General features: G+C 37.2%; 1 protein-coding gene across 5 annotated transcripts; it reads left to right on the forward strand.

Annotated features, from left to right (window-relative positions):
* The first annotated feature begins 1,527 nt into the window (after positions 1-1,527).
* On the forward strand, positions 1,528-25,526 carry LOC139979786 (periodic tryptophan protein 2 homolog). Of its 5 annotated transcripts, none has more exons than XM_071990893.1 (19): positions 1,528-1,546; positions 2,706-2,790; positions 4,442-4,554; positions 5,520-5,614; positions 6,458-6,557; positions 12,265-12,411; positions 13,347-13,482; positions 13,788-14,002; positions 14,998-15,147; positions 15,858-16,065; positions 16,683-16,831; positions 17,526-17,673; positions 18,132-18,282; positions 19,428-19,608; positions 20,629-20,776; positions 21,256-21,430; positions 22,223-22,441; positions 23,411-23,639; positions 24,303-25,526. In XM_071990893.1, exons 2-19 carry the CDS (start codon positions 2,773-2,775, stop codon positions 24,496-24,498), a joined length of 2,778 nt encoding a protein of 925 aa, XP_071846994.1. In that variant the 5' UTR covers positions 1,528-1,546; positions 2,706-2,772; the 3' UTR covers positions 24,499-25,526. The 5 variants fall into 5 exon arrangements, with proteins under 5 accessions (XP_071846994.1, XP_071846989.1, XP_071846990.1 ...); XM_071990888.1 differs by lacking the exon at positions 1,528-1,546 and adding an exon at positions 1,590-1,685; XM_071990889.1 differs by lacking the exon at positions 1,528-1,546 and adding an exon at positions 1,613-1,760.
* Positions 25,527-26,572: the final 1,046 nt, after the last annotated feature.

The following is a 26,572-nucleotide window of genomic DNA, read 5'->3' on the forward strand; positions in this document are numbered from 1 at the left end:
GACCGTAACCTATCCTCATCATGTGATGTGCAACTGACGTAATCCTTGTAGAAATGAAAGGATATGTGATTGGTAGCTACTGCTAACTGAGGGAAAAAACAGCCAATCAAGAAGCATCTCATATTAGGCCCAACATACGCCTCTCTGAATATTTATATAATTCATAGCTATGTAAATTAATATACTGCACGGAGCACGATTTTGATAGTTTGCTCATGCAATTTGCGAAGAGCGCAAATTAATAAGAACAAAACTACTGATCATTACGCGAACACGGCTTCATATATGTTAATGCCGTTCAATTATTTGTTTTTTACCTCCAGTTCGTGGCATAGCTGACGTCGATAAGCATATATCCTATGCTTTTGTCAGCTGTTATCCACTTCCATACTGTCATCTGCATCGTACTAACCTGACCCTACCCCACCCCCTCCTCTTCAGCTTGGCCACTCAAGTAAACGTCTTTGGCACCCTTTATTTAAGCATGTGGCTCCAACAATTACAATAATTCTTATTTAGTAACGAACTAGGTCCAAATAGGTTTTAACCCATTTTTTGCGCCTTCTACCCCAACTGAAAATATCAACTAGTACGAAATGCAGTAAATATATTGTGCAATTTGTGCTATTGGGCTATATAACTATAATTGATTTTTATATCCATTCACTAGAGTGAGCCGCAAGTTTACAATATATCCCAAGACTTTCTAACGACGTGTATTTGAACTTAATTTTCCCTACGAGGAAACAAGAACAAGGGCTGCAGCCAAAGGCGTAGGGGCGGGGGCTGCAGCCCCCCCCCCCCCAATCCAAAATTTGTGTGAAAATTCGGGCAATATGCTGAGAATTTTTCGGGCACCTACTGAGAGAAAAATAAATTGCTATGTGTTTTTCAATTGTTAAACTGATATTATTATGATCATGATTATTGTAATGAATTTCCCAATAAGTATAACCAATATGGAAGGGTAATAACACGGCAAATAATTTTCATGTTATTGGCATGCGATGTAATAACCGACGCATGCCTATATGATATGCACATTAAAATGTCGAACGCGCGCTGAGCGCGCGAAAAATCTTGGTAATATTTTTTGGGCAAGTCGTTACAGCCCCCCCCCCCCCCATCAAATTGGGCTCCCTACGCCTATGGCTGCAGCTATAGTTTCGGGGCCTCGCTCCATCGATGTACCCCCGCCAAGACTAGGGGGTACATATGTGTAGGTGAATATTATAAAAGTTAGAGTACCTGACGTTTCGATCCTGCTAGGATCTTCTTCAGAGGTGTACTGTTACAATCGACACGCTTTGCTAATCTTGATATCCACCTCTTCGATTATATAGGGCCCGCTATATAGGCCTATATTACAGTATATCACCCCCACAGCTTATAAACTGATTCCATGACTAAGTAATTCTTCTTCAAAAGTTCGCATTTGTGTGTAAACTAACTTAGTTATTTAAGAAAGATCTGGGTCGCGTAGTAGTATAATTGGCTTCTAATCTTTTTACTTGGATCTATGATCAACTCACCTTGAAGCAACCTGGTACGTACGTTATCAAGTTTTGACATATTATTTTGACTTTAGTATATGGCCAAGATGATTACGCAATAGCATTCGTTTGAAAACACACACGCGTGGTGTTTAGTATCACCTGTTTACCCACGACTGAGGCTGAGAAAACGTAGGAATTTAATACTCAACGGGATCACTGAGATATTCCGCATAAAAAACATTACGTGTGTCATTATATTTTCTGGTAGAGATGTAATAGTGTTTGTTGATTATCTTTGTTGCTTCAATTAAATAAGTTGGAAATTTATCTAATCCCAACCTTTTTCGCGGATCTGGTCCGCACCAGAGCATGCCTTTAAACGTGCAATGTTGTAGGCATAGACTAGGCCTACTTAAGTTAGACTAGAGTCAGTCTCCTCTGAAGGCTTAAGTAATCCCAATACGGCTCGAAACGAAGCATGGTGGGGTGAATGTAGGCGCACTAATAGACTTGAAACTGGCCTTTTGGATTGTAATTCCCCAGTCCTATCATTTTGACAGTAGTCTAAGGCCAGGGCCTAAGGAGTAAGGCATGTGAAGTTTAAGAACACCAATTACACCTGCTCTAGTCTTTGCTATACTGTAAATGTGTAAAACAGTCTTACTAACAATAACATTAACTAAAATAAACAAGGGATACGAATTGTTCTCAAAGTAATTGAGAACGACAAACAACTTTGTTGCTGTAGAAATACCCATACAAAATAAATGGAACAATCAAACCGGGGACTTCATCAGGCAAATTTTACACACTATCATTAGGAAATTCTGCTAATGATTGTATCTTCTTTATGTTACATTTTTGATAAAAATTTGATCAATGTCTTGACCAAAAACAGTATACAAATACAACAGAGAGTGCTTGCAGTAGTTTTTAACATCATCCAAATTAATAAAATTGATTTTATATATGCCCAATCAGTGAGAAATTACCCTTTAATTATCAGAGGATCATCAGTCAAAAAGCTGTATAATTTAGCAAACAGATCATACGGTTCACGTAGAGTCAAATGATATGAATAATCATGGAGATAAGTTGCAAAAGTAACCAGCTTGTCTAAATTCAACATGTCAGTGCGCTCTGCATGTTATAATCATATAGTTTGTGTTAACCGTCTTTGTTGCCTTTTCTTCACCTTTCATGTTTCAGGTCATAAGTTACATTGCTCCAAAGATATCAAGCTGTATCCCAGATCTGTCTATTCTATCCAGTTCAAATGAAATTTAATTTCAAGGTATAGTAAGAATATATTTAATTGCAGGGAGTAATTTATCCTAGAGTATCACATCACAAATTGCAATTCAAATGTGGTAAAGTGCTATATACAAGTACAAAGATGTATAGCAGTTTTGAACACAGGAAACATAGTAATTCGTAAGAGAATGTTCAAAGGCTTCAAAATGCAATAGAAATTTTGAATATTACAATTTTATTCCCTGAACTGTAAAATTTATACATTTCTGTGAAAAACATAAGTACATTGTTATTCATGTCTAATTGCATAGTACATACTTTTTGGGGACAAACTAAAACGAATGACAGCGAATGACCGAATGACAATTGACTTTGTACAGGGTTAATTATCATTTGCGAATGACAGCGAATGACAGCGAATGACAGCGAATGACAACGAATGACAACGAAGGACAGTGTTGAGAAGAGATAGAATGATTAACGGAGTGGAGTAAATGCGGTTATTGGTTTTCTGCGCAAAAATGATTTGAGGAAAATCGCATGTTACGTGGTTGCAGGGTTTTGGTGTAATTTACAGATAGAAACTACAGGGAAAGTTTTTGTGTGGGAATGCACTTGCGTGCTGTGCTTTTTACCTCTGTAGATTTATATAGAAAGATAACTGAAGCCGTTTCAAGATTATATTATTGTTAGTTTCTAACATTTAATATCGGAAAAATGACGTTAAATTTACTTTTTAAAATCAGACTTACAATTTCGCTTACTATAAGGTGCGTTTTTATCTTGTCCGTATACTTTACTAGATCTAGATACCCACGAAGTCTGAACTGTGATATCCGGTTGAAGCAAATGTCTGTGCTGTCATTACTGTCATTCGTTTTAGTCAACGCAATTTTTTAGTGTGTACAACATATTGTCATTCGTTATGTGTAACGCAATTGTCATTCGTTTTAGTAACACCCTACTTTTTGCTAGCAAATAAACCTGGTCTTTTCATTTGCTATAAATTTTTTTGCATTCTGTCATGTCTTAGGACATTCAAAATTAATTTTCGCATACAGTGTCAGGAACAAGGTCAATTTTAGAGGCTTCAGGCATAAATACTGAATTCTTTGCTCTAGCAGCACTGTCAAAGTGGAAAGGAAATTTCAATATCAAGGACAGTAACTTCAACTCAAATGCCAATCGCTTATTTTCTTGAATGCACAAAAGACATAAAGGATTTGTCCTTTAGTGTAAGTGAGAGTGCCCTGTCTCAAGTGGCTTCTATCTCATACCAATTGTTTCATTATTTCCTATCAAATTAACTTCAAAGTTCATAGAGGTTTGTCATTCCAAATGATACTGTAGGCAAATAACTGTTATCCAGATTCATTCATCTCTAATGGCTGGCTGACTTTTGAAAATGCTTTAACCAGACAGAACAAAAATGTATTTAATGGCTGAGGATGTAGTGCTTATGTTTTTTGCAATTTATATTTCTCGTTACGTTAAATGTTCTCAACATGTTGTTAGTAAATCGGCAAAACAGAACAGTTCATTGGCCCATCTACATGGCAAAGTAATTCTCTTATCTATTAAATATTCTTGTATTTCTCTTCATTTGAATATCATGATACTGTGTGATGGCAGATGAAGTTCTTCCCTGATAAGATAATTCTGGCTAACATAATTTTCCTCTCCTTACACAGTTCTCCAACCTCCTCGGTGCGGTTTATCGTAAAGGTAACATCTGCTTCACTGGAGATGGAGATAGTGTCATCAGTCCAGTGGGCAACAGAATCACTAAATTTGACCTCAGAAAGTAAGCTTCATGTATTTTGGATGTTCATGCCTTCTATACGTAATATCATGTGGTTGATCAATCAAGTCAGTAACATCTTACAGCCTCATTATGCATTCAGTCTTAATAACAATCTTTGTTGTTACTATTGTGTTATAAATAATCACGCAATCATGACGATATACTTTCTTGGGCAAAATATTGACTGATTCGTGGAGGTCTAGCAAATGAAAAATCCAAGCAAAATCATCCACTCAATCTCTTTGAATGATCCAAAGTGTTGGCCGGTTTTCCAGTTGTTTATAAATCTGTGTAGTACTGTGTGTAAATGGTTTTTTTCCCCTTTTCTCCAACAGAACCTTACTTCAAAATGCTGTTTTCATGAAACCTTAAAATTACTATGTGGTGTTTTCACTGTTGCAACAAAGTCCTTAGCCCCTTTACACTATGTGTGGTACAACATGCTGCGATAAAAATGTTGAAGCACACTAGACTATTCACAATGAAATGGACTCCATGCCACACAATACTTTACAAAACGATAAAACAGGTTTTGCTTTATGATATGTCTTACTGCAATGATTTGATTCCAGTGTGCTCCTCATAGTGTTACTATGTGTGCAGCATTGGTGTACTGTATCATTTGTTACCAGCGGAACCCATATCAATTTTCCATTTCAACTTTGAGCCTTTCTACAGAGTAAAGGGGCACAAACTAGTTCAATTACCTCCAAGTTGTTGAACACACCTTGTACTGATGCCTTGTGGGGGTGTTTGGCAAAGTGTAGCCCTTTATATACTACACCATACATGATGGTTGCAAGAGAGGCAACAACAAACATTACTGCCAAACTACTACATTACTGATGATGTATTTATCTCATAAATTTATCACATGTATTATGAACACATGTATATATGGTACAGACTGTGAACAGTGCTTTTCATAGTACATTGATATATCTTAATGAAACTTTCTTTGCTAGAAACAAATCGGAAACATTCCCTATCGAGGCCCGACTGAACCTGAAATGTGTGGCACTCTCCCCAGATGGGCTCACAGCAATCTTAATTGATCATGGTATGATAGCATGTTATACCATTTTAATTTTTAATTTTTTGTGCTCTTGTAAACCTATTGTTTTGTTTCCTTCCTTCTTCCATTTATTCTCATCATATTTTTTTATTTGTTTCTCATGAGAGATCAACATCACAAATAAGCAAATTTGATTAACAGCATTAATTTTAATGGATGTTGTCATTTTGTGAATAGACTAAGATCCTTTCCATGGAAACACCTGATAATGAACAGTCAAGAGATGCCTGAGATTAACCCATTGGTTGGGGGGCCTCATCGAGTTTGAAAGGTGACTAAAAACCTTTCAAGTTTGGGAGTGATTGTCGATGCAAGAAATCTTAGCCAGAAATGTCACCTGTCCTTCTTGGTATTCCTCTCCCCACCCCTCCCCACACCACCCCATCCCACCCACCCCTGACTTTTGTGCTGCTCTGTTAAAACCTTCATCCAATTAGAATTGGACATTCTGAAAACAATTAAATTTATGATGACCATTTGTTAGCTCAGTTTAAAGCCAGGTAAAAAGAAAGATAGCAGCCTACAGTAAGTACCTCTCACCTGGTATTTCTCACTCCTCCCCCCCCCCATCCCCTGCCCATCCCCCTGGTATTTCACAGGCCCTTTTATATCCTTTACTTTGCCTTTACATCCATTCCACTTTAATACTGTAGTTTACAATGTTTCCTACCTACATGTTGCATACATTGACAGCATTTAATAGTTTAATACAGGTCATGTAATTAACCTTGTAGCATATATATACTACAGTAGCTTCTGTGGTACAGAGATATCCAACATTAACTTGCAGCCTCATTGAAACATTATTTTATCTGATTATCATTTCAGCTGGGGATGCTCTGCTCTGTAGTCTAACAAGCAAAACCGTTCTGCATCATTTGATGTTGAAAGGTCGTGTTCATGCTGTCAAATACAGTCCAGATGGAAAGTAAGTTTAAGAAAAACAAAAAGCTAATTAAATAAAATTATATATATCCATCTGCCTGTGTGTTCCTTTTGGTTTTGGTTTCAATGATATTCGTAACCTTTGCATTCATGATGGCGTATGTATGTTTGTGTGTGAGTGCGTTTGTGACGCCCAGCTTGTAAACAAGATATCTCAAGAAGGGAAAGTCAGACTAATTTCATATTTGGTGTGTAGAAGTACCACATTGAGTACAAGAAGCCTATTGTTTTGTCAAGGTCAAAGGTCATTCGGGGTCACCAGGGGTCAAATTGTGAAACCTTGTACACACGATACCTCAAGAAGGGAATCATGGGCAGACCTCATATTTTGTGTGTAAGAGTACCACATTGTGTTAAAGAAGCCTGTTATTTTTGCTGGAGGTCAAAGGTCATTTGGGGTCACTAGGGGTCAAATTGTGAAACCCTTTTAAAACTGTAAACCCTCACTATACCTTGCATTAGATTCATGAAGAAAACTGCGCATGTTACATCATCAAAACCATAATGCATTTTTGAATTCTGGTTGTTGTTTTAGGTGGTGGTGGGGTTCTGAAGGATTGTACTTTAGCCATAGTGTTCTCGTATGCTACCTGAAGCATTGTACTTTAGCCATACAGTGTTCTAGTATGCTACCTGAAGGATTGTACTTTAGCCATACAGTGTTCTAGTATGCTACCTGAAGGATTGTACTTTAGCCATAGTGTTCTCGTATGCTACCTGAAGCATTGTACTTTAGCCATACAGTGTGCTAGTGTGATACCGTTCATACTTAACTTGCGGGTAGTTTTCCTTCTTTTTCATTTACACTTGCTGAGTGTGATAAACGAAGGAAGTGCAATGAATTTTATTGTGGTACATTGTCAGGGATACGGGGGTACAACAACAGGGTAGTGGGCTTCAACAGCAGGGATAGTGTGGCACAAATTTAAGGGGTAGTGTGGTAAAACATTAGGGGTAGTGGGGTATAATATTAGGGGAAGTGGGGTACAATATCAGGGGTGGTGGGACACAATATCAGGGGTAGTGGGGTACAATATCAGGGGTAGTGGGTACAATATCAGGGGTAGTGGGGTACAATATCAGGGGTAGTGGGGTACAATATCAGGGGTAGTGGGGTACAGTATCAGGGGTAGTGGGGTACAATATCAGGGGTAGCGTGGTACAAATTTAAGGGGTAGTGTGGTACAATATTAGGGGTAGTGGGGTATAATATCAGGGGAAGTGGGGTACAATATCAGGGGTGGTGGGGCACAATATCAGGGGTAGTGGGGTACAATATCAGGGGTAGTGGGCACAGTATCAGGGGTAGTGGGGTACAATATCAGGGGTAGTGGGGTACAATATCAGGGGTAGTGGGGTACAATATCAGGGGTAATGCAAAACATCATAAAGGTTGGGTACAATATCAGATGTAGCGCCGTAAGATGATACAGACTCATTATTTCCTCTCTTTTCCTATAAATTTAAGTCTTGTGCAGATTAAGTGAAGTGATAGCGATCTAAACACTCAGTTGATTAAATTTCTTGCCTTTATTTATGTAACAATAGTTCCAAATTAGATTAGGGATATTTATCATGAAAGAGCTTTAGACCTAGAGTAAGGTTTGCTGTTTGTTTGAAAAGTAACAGGCATTACCAAGACAAAGTATTTCTGTTGTGAAAATAACTGCAGAACCTATTATAGTCAAAAGTATCAGGTTTTTTTTTTTTTTTTTTTTTGTGCATGGGAATGGTGAAATACATTGCCCTAAAAACACAACCAGCTGGGTTTGATATTTGTAGGTGAGAGGAAGTGATCTGTTTGTGTTCTCAAACAGTCATGATACAGCCCTTATTCTACCAGAGAGGTCATAGTAAACCAGCAATCTGACTTCCTGCTAAAAAAATAATTTAAAGGGTTTAATTCTTATTTCTTTGATATGATCTTATCTACAGGTTCATTTCCTTCTATTCCTTCTATGAAACTTGAAAATGACTCCACTGCCAATGTTCTCCAAGCAACTGTTGGTCTATGCTTGTAATATTCATGTTTACTTTATCGCTAAACATTGATAGGGAAGTATCATCAACCTTGTATAGATTAACTGAGCTGTGATTCATATTCCTGGACTCAAACACAGTATACTTAACCCTTATATCATATGTAGAGAGCTCTCTGTGATGTGGTTGCAAAATGTTCTGTATTTCAGTCCTTCCTCCAGCAGTATTCTGTATGATGATTGTCCCATGAATAGGGACTCAGACACTGGTTTGAGATTAGGGGGGGGGGGGGGTGGCAGAAGTCATGACCATGTGTTAAACGGTGCTGAAAATAGCCACATGTGGAAACACCATTCACTTGTGAAAATCATTGCTGTTTAAATTATTTAAACAGGGGGGGGGGGCATGGCAGCCCCAGTGTCTCGGTGACCCTGGTGAGGCAGTAGTGTTAGGATGACAGATTTTCCAGAGTAGATGGAATCTTTAAGTATTGGATAATTAGTCTTCTTTTAGTGAAAACATGGATGAGTTGGTTGCCTTGTTTTGATAAATTGCAATCACAGCTTGAACAGTGCTTCTATTGCAGCAAACAAGGCACAAATACAATACATGCTGATTGAAAGCAACTGCACATTGATGCTTATCTCATTACATATTTGAGGGTATAACGTTGTGTTTGAAATTTGCATAGCAGTTTAATAAATGATTTTTTTTTTTTGAAGGTGAATCAGAAATATTGAAAGTATAGAATATTTGTGTACAATATACTGAGATATATGTTTCATTGCATTTGTATTACAATGTGACCAGTTTGGACAGGCAAATGCTACAGTATGTGATGTAACATAGATTAATGTCTCTGTACTCAACTTCCTACTAGGGTTCATACGGAAGCAATCTATTGCATTGAAATGTTCCATGCTCTATTTAATGCGCTTGTTCTAAAAAAAAACACATTTTTAAATCAACCTTAAGTACAGTAACTGAATGGAAACAAAAATGTACAGAGTAGTTTGTAGGATGTGTAGGATGCATGTTTGCTATATGAATGTTGCTTCTGTTTGCCAAAGTATGAAAGTGTTGTCAATGTTGAATTATGACAGCCTTTTAAAACCATCGTTTGTGACATTAAAGCCTCAAGTGTAACGTGAAATCCACGCTTGTGTCATCAATACAAGGTGAATAGAACAATTGCTATAATACTCAAATTAGAATATTCCTGTCTGAGTATTTAAGCGTTATTCATCTCGACTCACTAGTGAAAACAAATTCCTTTAGGTAATACGTCCTTATTTTGTGACACCAATGCAACAAACTAGCAATATCTATCCTATATCCTGCTCAAATCTGTAAAATACGAAACATACAAATTTTGTGATCGGCAAAAGTAGCTGGTATTTCTGAAAAACTTAATATTTTCGAACTAGATCTGATTTACACATTGGTTAACAAGACAGACAATGTATTTACTGTACATACTAAACTCTGTTGAAGTATGTTGCTATAGTGCTGAATCCACATACTTTTAAGCACCATTTATAACTTTAATGGCAATTTTTGCCCTCAAGTTCCGTTCTAAAAGTTAGAGGAAGCCTCAAAGTTTAGTTTTGACATCACTTTCACAATGCATGTAGTTTTCGAAACTCTTGGATATTCTGAATTGAACAATTTCCTGTCAGCCACGATATGATAAACAAGTTCCCAGTTCCTCCTGTTGTGTTCAGTCACTGGGACTGGTATGAAACGCTTCCTCCTATAAGCACAGACAGTTGAAGGGAACTTAGCAATGTCAGGAGAGTTATGGGTTAACATTTCAGGAAGTGATCACAATTGTTTTGGAGGGTATTGTTTCGTAGCTTTATAGATTATCACAGCAACTGTACAGGCAGCCTTTCCACATGAACTCTGTTTAAACAGCCAGCACACAGAGTTTGTGGCATGTCATTGTTTAAAAGAAAAACTTCATTTCTTACAACTGTATTTTAACAATATGCAGGGATCATGAGAATGGGGATAGCACAGGTGGGCTATTAATAGTAAAATGCCTGTTCAATGAAGTAGCTTGTGTAGGAAAAATAAAATATACAGTAGCAACTGTACTCATGTATATAAATCAGACAGTTTAACTCAAGGTAAAACTGTAAAGTTGTTAATACTGTCTTGCTTTGTAAGTTACTGTTCACAGTAACACAGTATTTCATCAAAACAAGGCTCTCCCACTGAAGATTATTTACTTAAACTTCCACTCTTTTGGCTTCCCTTCTTTAATAGTGGTCAAAGTTAAATCAATAAAGCAGGGCAAAGATTCCTGTTGTGAGCTACAATATATAAGGCACTGTGGCTAGCTGTCCCCTGAACAAAGAAACAGTTGGGGATTGAATCCATAAACTCTTGGTTCGATACTGTGGCCCAGTTGGTAGAGAATAGAACTGATATTTATGTTGTCACTGATTTAAACTGCACGTATCTGCAGTTATATATATCCCATTCTAGCCAATGCTTTCTTCGGTCATTCTGAAGTAGTTTATACTTACCCCAAAAATAAAGTACAACAGTTAGACAAGTTGGACAAAAGAATGAAAGTATCTCGAATACTACATTACTTAATACAAATGCAAGAAATGCGTGGACAAAGCGCATAAAAAAAACAAAGAAAACATGTTAACAACTAAAGAGTACTCTAACATATAAGTGGTAAGCAGTCAGAAAAGTGTCCTATACATGCATCAATAATCCTATCATGATAGGTCTTAGAAAACATAGCATGGGCAGCAAAGTCATACATAAGTCACTGCAAATAAAATGCCCAGTGCAAATAGAGGGTGCTCTTGTCAAATATGGATCATACTTTTTTGAGTCCTCAGCAATGATAGCAGTTTCACTACCTGTTATCTTCAGTTACAGAACCCAACTTACCCAACTTACCTCGGAATGTTTGGCTGATTCTTGAATATTATATTTCAAGGTTATATTTTCCCTCTGATTTGATCGCATGTATTTACGTGAAATTATCACTGGTTTGAGCATTTCTTACATGGTGGGAACACTGGAAGTTTGTATTGATTTTGGTATTAATTGTCAATACTTACAGTAAGTCCTATAACATGGTAAAGCCAATTAGTTTTACTGGTCAAATGTCACTTTAAATGATGGAGAATAAAATTGTATAATACAAAGAATGAAAATAAAACTTATTAGTGTGACCTACATCTCCAAACAGATTCTTTCCAAACATCTGGAATACAAAATGATGAGCATTTAGCACAATCTATCTTTGATTTCACAACAAAAATATCAGTTAGAATGTTGCTTTCCTCTAACTCTGGTATGAATAACTTAACACTGGTTACTACGAAATACAAATTCTATCAAGCCTCAGTTGCACACACAAAAGTCACTAAATCTTGGTAGAAGACAAAGTTTGTGCCTTGTTTGTCAAAAACACCACAGGTTATCATACAATGGGTCCTTTGAAATGAAATAAATAATTTGCAGTAGTTTATCTCATAATATGCCAGATACTGAAATAATAACTCAGTGACAAACAAAACTATAAGTTTGGGGAAATTTAGTGTCTTTATTATTCTCTGCAATGTTTATTTTGCTCTCTTTTGCCTTTAATTTGAACAGTCTTTTAATTGTACCTTTTGTTTATGCTTTTGCTGGATGTCAACACAGGGGTCTAATTGTTCTCCCAATTTTCATTACAGGTATATTGCAGTGGTCAAAGGTCGTGTAGTCCAGGTTTATCTCGCCCCAAGAAGTGGACGCCATAATTTCAATCCATTGCAACTTCATCGCACCTACTATGGAGCCTATGATGACAACACTTGTGTCGATTGGACTTCGGACTCTCGGTATTTAATCTTTTAGTCGCATATTGTAGTTTTGCACCCAGGACATGATATATATATATACCTGGTGGCAAACAGTTCTGTCATGAAAAATTTTGAAGGATAAAAAAAACATAACATTGGTGCTTTCATTAGTTAGTATCTAATGGTTCCAAAGTGGAACAGAAATGAAAAGAAAAGAAGTGGTAGACTAGTTCAGGTGTTTCTTCATTTTGTTTGATAGAAAGGTAAGGCAATGACAAACGTGTTCTTAGACTAGACTGAGCGTTAGTGAATAAGCAATGCATAAGCTTGTAATCGCTGGGTAGAAGCCTGTTGCCCATGGCAACCAGTAGAGGGACTCAGAGATAACATTATGCCATGAGAAGAAGTGTAGTATTGTACTTATCTCTGCACTTATGAGATAGGAACATAAATTTGTTACAAAATTTGATATTCCTGAGGTACACCTTAGAAAAGTGACCAAATTCTCAAAATTAAAGGTTAGGTTACAGTGTACTACACACATATCTACTGATTGTAATACTACACAGCAAAGAAGTGTTTCAGCTGTTCCATTCTAAAAACCTGCAGGGAACCAACATTCTTCCTTCACAAAATTTCACAAACAACAGGAACTGGTAGGTAAGGGATGGCAGACCTTTTGAGACTAGCTTACCATGTATGGTTAAAGTTTGGGGCCTACTGTACCAGTAGATTCAAACAATTTGATGTTAAGACTATAGCCTTTGCTGGTTCTGTTAGCAGGTAAATTCTGTTTAACACACTGAGAAGTTGAACATAGTAAATATTTATCAGACTTAATGGAAAACAAAGCATTGGTGAGATGATGTTTGTAAGTACTGTAGAGGGCTTACGGACATCGATGGAAGTCCTTAGATTGGAAACTCCCGATGTGAAAAAGCAATTAATTTGATTCACTGTATTTTATGTTTCAGTTTCTTTGCTGTTGGTTCCAAAGACATGATGACAAGGGTCTTTGCCGTCGGTTACACAGACTGCTTTCTCATACAGACTTTCACAGGTCATAAGGATCGTGTGGTCGCAGTTTTCTTTGAAGAAAATTCTCTCAACGTATCCTTCAGAATTCAAAATCATTTTTAATTTGACAAGTAAATCTTTCATTTGACATCTCAAAAATGTTTTGCACTTGCGTACTTGCGTTGTATCATTAATTTTGTACAAGAGATTAATTATCAAGGTGGAGTTACATGCAAGTTTCAACTGGGGCTTGCTTGTTTGTAAGAATCAGTGCTCGTAGTGATTGGAATATTTCCCATGTATTTGAATAGAGTGTTATATCTTCCATACTTTACTCAAGGTGTTTTGAGTTACTACCAGCAACATTGTCATTAATCTCCTTGACACGGTGTTTAAAGTTTTATTCCATGAGTCGACGTTGCGATTTAGTCGCTTGGGAATGCAACACTAATATTGAAGACGTGAAAGATATCGACGCGGCTCCTAAAAAGAACATTTCAACTTTCATTCAACCAATGGAAACAGACGACAAGCCAGATGAAGAAAATATGGAACAAGCCCAGACGGAGCAAAGTCAAAAGAATAAGAACTTTAAAATTACAAAGAGGAAATTGTAAGTATGAGCTAAAAAAGACCAAAATAGATCATAAATTTGAATTCAGCTAATAGTGTATCATTACTAAAGATAATTCAGCAGTGTTCGAGTGACAGCAAATTTCCTAAAGTGTCTAGTGTGATACTGTATATGTAGGAATTGTAACACATATTTTGTCATGCCCTAAAGGGTGTAGTTAGCCAATATTTATCCTATATGGTCAATGTAAACAACTTGTACTGTGACAGTAAAAATTCTGACATGCAAAGTTAATTTGGGTTAGGTGTAACTGATATGAGAGTGTTGTGTCTCTATGCAGGCATAATGAATAATATTTGTTTTGAAAAGTAAACACTCCTTAGTCATCTGTTTTGAGAGACTTAAGATGTTGGACTCACATACTTAATACTCCTCTTAAGGCAATGATTTTTTTGAAAAGGTTTACACACTTCTCTGAGGACTTTTGTGTCTGAAGTGAGAATTAATAGTCTGATTTGCATTGTCGATATTCATTTTAGACAACATGTTTTGACCAAATGAGCACACTTTTTTCTCTTTTTTGAGGTTTTGGGCATCTGTTATAAGACCTACAAATTCAACATTCATGTTGTCTTACTTCTTTTAAAATCTCTACAGCACCTAGCCAGTACTACTCACAATTTGTTTTGACAGCTATATCACTGAATGCATGACATTTTTTGCAGTTGAATAGAGGGATAAGAAAAGTTTGGAGTAGGCAGTAGGCAGGTATCTGACATTACAGTTGTGTTTGTGAACCCTTTTGCATATTTTAGGTGAAACTACAAAAGTTTCCCCTTCGTGTCTATGGAAAAGGAATATGGCTTCATGACTGAGTTTCTCTGATGTTAAAACTAGTTTGAAGCTTTTTGTTTTGGTCAAGCACATTTTTGGCCTGTTTCCTCCAACAAAAATCAAGGATAAAACTTTCAGTTGTTTCTTTGACGAATACTCAGTCACTTGTTTACCATAATTTTGTAACATTCCATCTATAGCTGGTTTTACAACAATTCTGAGGTCGGCATGACAGCTGAGAATACCTGCGCAGACTATCATAAAAAGAACCGTATCCTAGTAACAGGATTCTCTTCCGGAGTGTTCCAAATTCATGAGATGCCAGACTTTAATCTGATTCACACTCTCAGGTAAACTTTCTTACTCACATGATCAGCATTCAGGGTTTTATTTTAGATTAAAAAGTTATGCTAAGAGGCAGACGTTTAGTGAGTCGATTCATACTCGTATTCTAGCAAGGTTGTCCTGTATCCGTACTCATGGATTTATACTCACACACTTACTACAGCATTTAGGAATCTAGTGCACACTCTAGTGCAAAGTGAAGTAATTGTACTTATCCATAAAGCCTTGTACTTGTACTCATACTCCAGGCATTTAGGAATCTAGTGCACACTATAGTGCAAAGTGAAGTACTCACACTCGTCCATAGAGCCTTGTGACACTCGTCGTTAGCTGTCAACAGGTAGAGGATCATAGGCAGTTAGCTGTACTAGAGTCAAATTTATGGCAAAGAAAAGCACATATTACCAGTTATTTACATGTCTGCTATCCGCACTCCCAATTTTGAAGACAGTTTATTTTAATCTTAATTTTATCTTTAAGCTTCCTGAAACCTTCAAAGGTCACCTTCCATGCGATTATTGGCAAATGAGGCTGAGGGACAAATAAAATTGCTTGTAAACTGCTCAATCATTTGCCAATCTGTGATGAAATTTGGGGTTAAATTGCCCAAATAATGGATGGAACTGGCAATGGAAATTCTCGTCATATACTGTGAGGTACCTCTTGTTGAATCCCCTCGTTAATTAAACAATTTCTCTTTTTCATCATATGATAGTATTTCTGATCAGAAGATAGCTGCTGTGACCTTTAACCCCTCGGGTGACTGGATTGCTTTTGGTTGTTCAGGACTTGGCCAGCTATTAGTCTGGGAATGGCAGAGCGAGTGCTACGTTCTCAAACAACAGGGACACTACAACAGCATGTCTTGCCTCGACTTCTCTCCCGATGGTCAACATATCGCAACTGGGGCAGAAGATGGCAAAGTAAGTAGAAATTTGTTATTCTCATATGGTGCAGTAGATTTTAGTCTAATTTTGATTATAAGACAAGTTATATTCCACTTTTTCATCACTTAACTTTGACCTGCTATCAAGTATCTCTTCCCAACTCGATAGATGTAGTTGGCTGTTGATTTATAGAGGTACCGATTTACAAACATTCGATTGATTGATCGATTGATTGATTGAATTGATTGATATTATGTCAAGCAGCTTAGGAAAAGAAACATTTGCTAAGATAGGATTGAAACTACTGTTGGTGAACCAACAATATTTGCTACAGTTCTGTAATTTTTACTTGGTGAAACTTCCACTCACAGGCTTCACGTTGACCATGAATTAAAAGTACAAATCGGGAAGTTTGACATACCACCCCGGGAATAATTTATCTAGGATCATATCGCAAAATGCTATGCACCATGGGTAAAGTGTTATACAAGTCCAAAGCTGTATAGCAGGTGTCTTACACAGGATCCAAAGTATTCTATAAGAGAGACAACTCAGAGCCTTCAAAACTGATACACAAAATTTGAACAGTTAACTATTCCCTGCCTTCATATTCATGTTTTTATTTTCTTTCTTTTTTTCTGCCTTCTCTTCAGGTAAAATTGTGGAATACAAGTTCCGGGTTTTGTTTTGTGACATTCACTGAACACACAGCAGGAGTGACTGGAGTCAAGTTTAAGCACACCGGTAAAGTGGTGGTCTCCTCCTCATTAGACGGAACCGTCAGAGCTTTTGATTTAAATCGGTAAATTTTTATCATCACTTGTTTTTCCTTGTAAGCATCTCCAAGTGGTCTACAGAATATAAAAGAATAATAAGGAGTTGAAAAAAATGAAAGCTTAATTCTTATTGGTGAATTCTTTGGTAAGATTATTTTTTGTAGGAAATGAAATTCTTATTGGTCGAGTGAGGAAACTCAACAAAATGCAGTTTATTCCATCTGTTTAGCAATGTTACTAATTCTGCCAATCATTACTCAAAATAAGATTAAACTGGATTTAAAGAAGCCACCCTCTTAGATCTTCTCATCAAAAGGAAGGTTAACAGGCAGCTAATGATTCAAGTTGGTTTGGCACTCAGCCACTTTCCATGATATTTATCACATTAAGACACAAATAAGAAATTGCAAAATGGTTCACTCTTTATGTCATTTTCCTTGGATCAAACTTGACTATCAAAGCTCACTATCTACCTCATTTCAAATATAAACTAAAAATGCTGATTTAGAGAATACTTAAAAACGAAAAGTGGTGCAAAATCATTTTTCCCGCTAACAATGTAGTAAAAAAAATACAGTGATGATTCCTTTTCTTTTCAGGACCAACCTGTGTATAATCTTTTATGTGTTTACCATAACAATTTGTTGCTAGGAGTGATCGTGACATGAGCAAGTTGAGCCCTATGATTACGTTGAATTTCTCTTCTCTTCTCTTTTCTAGATATCGTAACTTTCGTACTTTCACCTCGCCACGCCAGGCGCAGTTTTCAAGTCTGGCGATGGATGCCAGTGGTGAAATCATCTGCGCCAGCGCTCAAGATACGTTTGAGGTCTTTGTTTGGTCAATGCAGACAGGACGTCTCTTGGAGGTCAGTGAGTTGATGTCCATAGTGATAAAACTTTGATATTTTGCTTTTACTATTTGCATGAAAGCATCTCCAAGTGGTTGACTGAATTTTAAAGAAAGATTAGTTGGGAAAATTAAAAGCTTAATTCTTATCTTTGGTGAATTCTTTGGTAAGATCATATGGACCCAGTTGTATTCTGTTCCACTTTTTTGAGGAATGACAATTAAGAAAACTGAGACCCATCATATTTGATAAAAATGGCTGGACTACTTAGTCTATCAAACAGAGACCATTAGGTCACCTCTGCAGCTGTTACACAAAACCCAAGAGAAAAACTTTTATGGCCTGAAAGAATACACTTATGTATTGCATTAAAAATTTTGTGGAGCAAAAATGGTGTTCAGTGTCTTTCAAGGATGCTCCATTATATATGAAGTTTCTTTTTTCTTTATACGTGTTTATCCTGTTTTGTTGGACAGGTATTATCTGGTCATGAAGGGCCTGTGGCCAGTATCACATTTAGTCCAACCGATGCTGTGCTGGCTAGTGTATCCTGGGATAAAACTCTCAAAATTTGGGATATTTTCCAGAGAAAGGGTTCTCGGGAAACCTTGACGCTCACTACAGACGGTTCGTTGATTTCTGCTTTTCACTCATGCAGCATTTTTTTCTTTTTTTTTAATTTAGATTTAATTTAGATTTGATCAGAAATTTTACCAAATGTACTCAGTATTAGTAATTAATATTAATAATTTATTCTTATAAAGCACCTTACATCAAAATACGATCTCAAAGCACTTAATAAAGCATAATAAAGCATAAAATCGCTACAGCAATAAAATATAATATTAAAACAGCAATAAAATTACTCTTCAATTACTCATAATAAGTTTAGGATTGATCAAGCTAAGACACCCTCCTAGACTTCTTTGCCAATTAAACATGACATAGCAAGTAATTAATAATTCCATTCAGTTCTCAGCTTTTGACAACCAGAGACTACTCATATTGGTGATAATCACATTCAAACAGCAAAAAAACTTCAAAATTTAATTGTTTCCCTCCATTCTTGGAAACATTACATTGAAATCCAAGTATCAAATGGCATTAGTAAAATTTTCATATTCAACATAGGAAACTGCCTTAATATTTACATCTTGCATAGTTTTGAGAGTTATAAATTAATTTTATCATAAAATACCATAAATAATATTTAAGTGAAGATATCAATACATTTGCTTTAATCTTTGTATATGCCTCGGATGTTTGATCTTTTGTCCAGCATTTCGCCATGTTGCTCCAGATAGATTATATCTTGCGACAAACTCACCAATACGGCTTAGTCAAATTAACAACTGATAGAAACTTGAGTACAAATGTGCATTGAGTCAAACAAGTGAGATTAAGGCTGTAGCAAACATCACAACAAATGTGTTATTTGTTATCTTCTTCTTTTTCCAAAACCAAAAATCATAGATGTAAATGTTAGGAAAATCTAGGGGTTGCATATGTCATCTAAGAGTTCTTTCAATTGTCCAAAAAGGATAATTGAATTTTTATGACGACTGAAAGGTAATCACATTAAACCGTAAAACAAATCAGAGTGTAGAAGTGTGAGACAAATGTTGAAGACATTATTCAAACCAATTCTGCTTAAGCTTGGTTCAAGACAACATGGTATTATGATGTTAGTGATGTTATGATTTGAATGAGATTTTGTTAGCTTTTCTTAATCTTGTGTTTGACTATATTTTCTGTCTGTTCCATTTCATTAGGTTTAGCAGTGTCCTTCAGACCGGACGGCAAACAGCTTGCAGTGGCTTCTCTGGATTTTCAGGTTACATTTTGGGATATAAAGAGCGCATCTCAAGTAGGTTCCATCGAAGGAAGAAGAGATCTGTCGTCTGGTCGGAGAGATACAGACTTTATCACAGCTAAACGTTCAGCCACAGCTAAGTAAGTCCTCCCCCCCCCCCCAAACCCCACGCCAGGCCTCCTAGAACACTTCCTTGCAGTAATATGTTTGTACATCTCATTTACCCAATGTTATCTAGTTTCTTGGTTTGGGAAAGGAATGAAATTAATTTGTAACCAATGCCAATTTGAATATGGTGAATTACATTGCAACTATGGTAATTGACATTATCTAAGATTTCTGTTGTATTTTAATTGGTTTTGTTTAATATCATTGATGACTTGCATGGTTATTTAGCATATTTTATTATTTGGCATGTTACCATATTACGCTTTTCCCTAGATGGCCTCAAATTGATGGTGCGATGTGAGATGTGAAATGTGAAATTAGGCCTCAACCGGTATTAATGGAATTAACAACTTCAGGCAGATTCCTGTATGCAAATTAGACTAGGCTATGTGATTCTGGTATGTGACTGTGTGGTAGTTGTAGTTAAGTGTTAGTGTTGGACTTGTTCAGACTTTTCAAGCACCTGTTGTAATATTAATGTAACAAACTAACCGTTCCATGCATGTTCAAGTGTATTTGAGAGCTAGAGATGTGTATTTTGAGAGTGAGAGATGTGTATTTTGAGAGCGAGAGATGGTTATGCAAATGTTGCCAGCTGTGGTTGGTAGATTACCTTGAAGGCTTCTCACAGGGAGTGAATGTTTTGCATGAGAAAGTAAAGGCTTTGGGTCTTTAATAGGAAATAATGTGGTAAAGTACTGCAGATAATTAGGCCTCACATTACCATTGACTGACTGAGAAATGCAATTATGAATATAAGAACAAAATACCCTGCACAAGGTAAGTTGTGCCACGGATCAACCCCTCCTCCACCCACCCCCACCCCCCTCCAGGCTTCTTGCTTTCTTTCTTTAACAGAAGAGTTGATTAAAGTAATTTTTTATCCACTACAGAGTTTTTCCTAAATGATTTAAAAGCAGACTTCGCTCTCAAAGAGACAAGGAAGTTTGGAACTTAAGCATTTCACTCTTTAACACGTTTGTTCCTTTTAGGAGTTTTACAACACTGTGTTACTCTGCTGATGGTGAGTGCATCCTGGCAGCTGGTCGAGCACAGTATGTTTGCATCTACCATGTGAAGGAACAGCTTCTCTTGAAGAAATTTGAAATAACCTGTAACCTATCCCTAGATGCTATGAAGGTATGTCTGACCTCATAGGTAATCCAGAGAAGTAAATTTGTAAAAAGTTGATGAAATATTTTACTCTTTTTTCAAATTATAAAGTGACTAGACTTGAGCTGAGCCAAGGAAAGTCAGCAGCCTTTGTCACTTGATTTTGTGTTGACAACTGATGTCATTTTATTACATGTATGTTTGTGTGAATTTGTCATGTGATGGTTATTTTATGTAATCTTTGTGAAATGTGTTTATTTTGGTGTTTCAGATGTGATATGATTTACCTTTGTGTGACCTGTGATGATTTAATATTGTTTTGGTGACATGCAATATTTCTTTTGATTATTGTTTGTGACATGTAACCATTCTTCTCATTATGTTTTTGATGTGTGACATTTACATTGTGTATATATGTGTGACATGTAACGTTTCATTATTTTGTGTTTGACAAACTCTTCAGTGCATACTTAGTTATCATGAGGTTTATTTTCCATTGCTTACAGGAATATTTGAATCGTAGGAAAATGACAGATTTTGGTAGCAAGGCGCTGATCGATCAAGAAACTGAGGAAGAGCGGGGCCGAGCCATCAGCTTACCTGGAGTGAAAAGTGGAGAGATGAGTTCTCGAACCTTCAAACCAGAAGTCAATGTGCCTTGTGTAAGGTTTTCACCCACAGGTGAGTAGAGAACTTCCATCATCCCAGAGTTTGATGGAGATGCTTGTATGGTATCTCACAAAAATGGGAAAATTGATTACAGTTAACTACCAAAATGTTGCTGCAAAATTCTTCAAAAAAGATTTGCTGTCATCATGTGAGGACCAGTTCCTTTCCTTTCATATATTTGTCACATTCAGGATACTGAAAAAAGAAAAAAAAGTTACTCATTGTAGAAGAAATTTGTGGAAATTTGGCAGTAATGCTATGAAATAGTTTGATAAATCCTGGGTATGTTTCTTGTGAAGCAGTGCTTAATTAGCCCAATAAGGTATGGGTGTATCAAGGGTAAGAGATTGTTATGTTTTGGATGCTATCACATGGTTTGCCCAATATCGGTGTATCAAGGGTATTAAAGAGAGTGTAATGTTTTGGATGCTATCACAAAGTAACCTCAGTTCTAAATACACTAGCCTTGCTATTATTATTATAAATGAAAAGGTGCAGCATTAAAAAGTGAACCTACAATGAGGTTTCAAAAAATAACTAAAGACTTTTGGTTTGCATAAAATGCAAGCTTACCTTCAGATTCAGGAAAGGGGGACTAACAACTGCTTAAAGACAAAACTGGTGGAATTCCACATGATCAGACAAATATCTCCTTGAACTTGCATGCTTATGAGCAATCATAAACATCCATTTAGCTTTCCAAATTTCTGTAAGCTGAGCTTCTAATTTCCTGAGAGGCTGGGGATGTGATTTCCTTTTTGATCAACTTTTAGGGGTAATCTTTGTTTCTCCTTTCATATACAGGACGACAGTGGGCTGCCACCACCACAGAGGGTCTTTTCTTGTATTCTTTGGACAGTAGCCTGACCTTTGACCCATACGATTTGACTTTGAACATTACCCCGGAGCTTGTTATCGAAACACTCGCCAAGGAAGACTGGTCTCTGGCACTTATCCTCTCCCATAGACTGAACGAGAAGAAATTCATACAACAGGTCGTGGAGAGTATTCCACCAGATCAAAGTGAGTCAAACTTGAAAGACATGAAGAAGACAAAATAACCATAAAGTAGAGCAAGGATGTCATAATTCTGAGATTGCAAGCATTATTTATCCCATATGAGGGAGATAATATTGAAAACCAATACTCCCAACAGCTAAAATTAAAGTCTGTTTGCCTATAGGATATGCTTTGAATTTAATGTTCCTTGTAACACAAGCTTACACATGAAAGACTGTAAAAACTGTCAACGCATTGCCTTTTTTGCACTATTATTTTGTTTTCTCTTGTTGGAGTAACATGCACAATTTAAGAGATCAAAGGTACTCATCATATTTCTTGGACTGTTGATTATTTTTTTCCTGTTGGTAACCCATGGTCCCTGAGCTGAATATCTTTATAGAATAGAATGCACAGTCTGTTCTTTGTCATCCTATTGTAATTCAAGAGGAAGAACTAAGTCTTCTTTTTACTGTTAGATTATCTCTAACTTTGTCTCATCATCTGTGATTGTGAATTTATTTGTGATACATTTTAAGTGAAATTGTGTGAATTTTCTGCTCTTTGTAAGTAGTGTAAAAATAATGTTTCAAGCATTATTTTCCCTGTAATGCACATAATGCTGGGAAATACCCAAAGATTTGAAGCAGGCAAACTAGAAAGAAAACCTAAAAGATTTCTGAGATTAAACAGTGGTTTCTGGGCATATTTTCTGATCCACCAAGTATTACCTAAAGCACAAAGTTTGCTTATGAAATACCTTTTTCTAAACCTAAATACCTGCAAGCTATGCCACTTGAATACACTTTTCCTCCAGGTATCCAGTGGCTGATATGATCCCCACCCTAACCCTTCCCCACCCCAACCCTTCCCCACAACAACCCGCCCCAAACCTAACCCGCCTCAACCCTAACCCTATGGTCCTGCACTTCTTCCCTCCTCTAACCATGTTTGTAAGCTTTGGTTTTTACTCTGGTCTCATTTTTCTTCCAGTTGATGTAGTTGTCTTAAGTCTCTCAGAAGTGTATGTGGAGAAGATGCTGCAGTTTGCTGCCTCTCAGCTGACAGACTCCCCTCATCTTGAATTTTATCTTCAGTGGATGGAGAAGTTACTGATGTTACACGGACCAAACTTGAAGATGCAGACGTCATCCTCTCATCAAGCCATGCTAACGACATTACAGAAGGCGGTTACCAGTAGAAAACAGAGCCTGGGCAGGCTGTAAGTGAATAGTTCTTGCTTTGATGTTGATCACAACCATGGGCAGGGAAAGAGGGTTCAATCTGGAAAGGGGAGGGGGGGGGTTGGCTGACCTCAAAATGTTCCGACAAATTTATCCTCTGCATTCTGTACCATAAAAGTAGTATTTGAATGTAAGGGGCACCTTTTGTTTATGAAAAGGAAGTTGGGGGGATAATATAATTCCCCTGTGGTCTCCCCACCCCCCCCCCCCTCACTCTGCTACCCATGACCACAACATATAGCATCAACACTAGTTGTGACTGTTTTTTAGAATAAAAATATTAAGTGAAGAAGTTTACTTTATAGAGATATTACAATTTCAAATTACAAAAACTGTTACTGATAAATGACTCAACTCAGCTGGCAAATTTAGTGGCATATATTAACAACATACAAGATGGAGAATGAGAGACTACCTAATCTACTCAACCTCACCCCTCCACCCCCCCCCCCCACTTGCCCATACTATTCCTCTCATCATTATCTATGTCACTCTACCTTCTACTCCTCCATCTTCCATTCATACCCTTTTTCTCCATCTCACCTTTACCCTCCCTCCCCCCCCCCACCACTTCTACATGGTTACCCCACCTTATCTTAGGGACTTGCATGTCTTACCTGACTATATTTGATTTTCTACAGATGTGACAGCAATAAATACACCATGCAGTTCCTTCTCACTCTAGCAAAGAGGAGAGAAAGGAAAAGAACGCTGGAGAAGGACGAAGCAGACGAAGGCATCGCAGAGATTGGATCCGATTCAGAAGATGAACAGAAACAAGACTCTGATAACGAGAGCGAAATGTCCGACACAATTATCACACCTCTTTATAAATAGAAGAGTCAAAGGGATTCAAGGATTACCTCAATTTTGACTGGTCTTCAATAATGATACACTCCCTTTGTACCCTATCTAGCATGATTCTGTTAGTTTTTCTAGCACCATGCTCACTCTTGTCTCTGGTCACATTGAGTCAGGTCACAAATCAGTCATTGACCAGGACATTATGGGATTGAGATTTTGAACCAAAAATTCAAATAAACTTAAAACGAATCACAAAAACATGATTGTCAATGAATTAGTTTGGTTGGCTTGAAACATCAAGGTGGTATGTCTCACTTTTCTGAGCTGTTGGTGGTGTGCTATGATGGGTGAGGAATGCAGCGTGGTGATACTCTGGTCTGTTTGGGTAATTAGTTGAGGACTGGAAGAAGTTGGATGAGTAAGTGGTGGTGTTGACTTGGATGGGGTGAGGGAAAGGGACAAAGTCATTCCTGTCTCTATAATTTATGAAATTTGAAAGGTACATACAGCTTAAAAGGAGTAAAACTTAAAGGGCAGGATGATCCAATTTCTTTAATTCTTTCATGTGAAAAAGAGTAACGAGAAAGTGAAAATAGAATTTTTGGATACCCCAGCTGGGTGCATATAAAAATTAGGGTTTGCTTTTCTGATATCTTATAAGTTTTGGGACTTGAATATGAATACTAGTTTGTTAATACTGAAAAAAATGTACCATTCAGCACTATGATTTACTGAAAAGGAAGGGTAGTGGCGTCACAAGGAAGAAAAAGTTGTTTTTGTTATCGATAGGGTCATTTAAGAATCAATGGGCACAGTAGCAAATTGCCAGAAAGAAGGAAAGCCACTTATTTGAATTTCTCCTTGGTGTAATTGGGTTTTTCAAGACACAGACAAGGGTTGCTTGTTTTCATTCACAAGGCATGGAAGCTATTACTGATATCAGTAACAACCCTGAGGGTTGGTAAAGCTTTCCTCATTTCTTATCCTACCTTGAGGGAAGAACTTTGTACTCATTTTAATATTTGTAAAGGAAATAAAAAAAAAAATTAACTATTTTGAAACTGCTGTATGTTTTCATTTATCTTTAGCTTTGCTGTTTAGAGTGGTTTGTCATCACCCCAGTGCTGTTATGGTACATAATATTCTCATGAAAGGGAGAAATAATTATGTTAGCTGGATATAGTTAAATAAAACAGAAGTACATAACTGGTCGCTTCTGTGATATAATACTCTGTCACAGTGGCGGAGCTAGGGGTATTGGTCAGGAGGGGCGAGAATGGTCTGTGGGGGCGCCATCGACACTATCAGAGCTATATACGGCTCTGGACACTATCTAAGCTGAGCGCCACCACTGGTTGGCGCGAAGCGTACAGAAATTTTTTGAGTAAAGATACTTCCTAGATCGCCGGAAATGACCCTTTCCGGGCCTGGCTAATTTGCAGATAAACGAAGAATAAATAGGTGTCATCGCCAAATTACACCAACAAAATGTGACAAATGTCAATAAGTAGATGAGAGAGCAATAAAAAAGTCAATAATCACGAATAAGTAAAAAGTGGTAAAGAGCTGAAAAAGGCGCCAGCAGTCCATTTGAGTCCGTCAGGGGGGGCATCCGCCCCCCCCCCTGACTGTATGGACGCTCCGCCACTGCTCTGTCATTAAATACCTTTAAACGGAAAAAATTCTGTGAGTTTGCTTAATTAAAGATAATAAATGTTAATTTTCATTTTTCAAAAGAAGCGTCGACAGTTCATTGAACTATCACGCTTTGATGTGAGCAGTGTGAGGCCAGACACGGATCCAATGGGTGGAGGTCCACCCCAATGTCCTTTTCTCGCCCCCCCCCCCCCCCGTTTCAAACCCACACATAAAGTGAAAAAGTACCTATCACAACAGTGTGTATAGACTCAATTGTTGACCTGATTAACATGATCCATACTTATGTCTAAGAATGCACCATTCACAACTACAGTCTTAATTTTGTCTCGAGGAGAAGCAGTTTCTTAAGTGGGAGAGAACTCCTACATGGGAATTGGCCTCAACAACCCCAGAGCCTGACCTCTTCCTCTTTAAAAATGCTGGATGAACTCCTGGGAGCCTAACCTAT

This window comes from Apostichopus japonicus, chromosome 14 (assembly GCF_037975245.1).
Source record: "Apostichopus japonicus isolate 1M-3 chromosome 14, ASM3797524v1, whole genome shotgun sequence".
Lineage (NCBI taxonomy): Eukaryota > Metazoa > Echinodermata > Holothuroidea > Aspidochirotida > Stichopodidae > Apostichopus > Apostichopus japonicus.

Bases quoted from the DNA above. Each gene is read 5' to 3' on its own strand.
- LOC139979786 (XM_071990893.1), top strand. The intron at 16,832-17,525 runs GTAAATTTTTAT...TCTCTTTTCTAG, and splicing joins AGAGCTTTTGATTTAAATCG to ATATCGTAACTTTCGTACTT. The intron at 23,640-24,302 runs GTAAGTGAATAG...GATTTTCTACAG, and splicing joins AAACAGAGCCTGGGCAGGCT to ATGTGACAGCAATAAATACA.